The sequence below is a fragment of the Trypanosoma equiperdum genome (genome assembly GCF_001457755.1).
Source record: "Trypanosoma equiperdum strain OVI genome assembly, contig: ctg_195, whole genome shotgun sequence".
NCBI lineage: Eukaryota > Euglenozoa > Kinetoplastea > Trypanosomatida > Trypanosomatidae > Trypanosoma > Trypanosoma equiperdum.
The window spans coordinates 1,967-2,416 of NW_027124015.1; the positions used below are offsets into that span (position 1 = coordinate 1,967).

At 40.9% G+C, this 450-nt stretch overlaps 1 pseudogene across 1 annotated transcript in view; it reads left to right on the plus strand.

Moving 5' to 3' along the window:
* The window catches only part of TEOVI_000054100:pseudogene, a 1,141-nt pseudogene extending 723 nt beyond the window's left edge, over positions 1–418 (plus strand). Inside the window, exon 2 of the mRNA in view lies at positions 1–418. This exon is cut by the window's left edge and continues 11 nt beyond it. Coding sequence covers positions 1–418 — 418 coding nt within the window.
* The last annotated feature ends 32 nt before the right edge of the window (positions 419–450 follow it).

The window sequence follows — 450 nt, forward strand, 5'->3', positions numbered from 1 at the left end:
AGGAACCCAAATCCAAACCGCAAGAATACCTTGGATGCAGCGACTCGAGAAACTTGTCGACATATTGCCAAATGTTTCGGAGGAATCAGACAAAATGGAAAAAAGAAGGAGACAAATAGAGAACATCGTGTATCGAGTAAACGAAACTTCAAAAAAACAGCCTAAATTAGAGAAGAAAGAGGCGTTATCACAACAAGATACACCACACCCACCTCTCGGAGATGTACTCCAAACATTTACTGACAACCCCAACACTGAGGGCGAAGCTAGGGAAAATAAACAAGTACAGAATGATTCTTCAGACAAATCTGTTGAGATTAAGCCCGCTGAAGGACGAACCCCAGGAATCGGTATCCGTCCACTAAAAAGTGCGAGTAAAATTAGTACACCCCTGACGATGTTTTTATTGTTATTATGAAATACGCTGAAAAGTGGTGACCTTTGTTATTA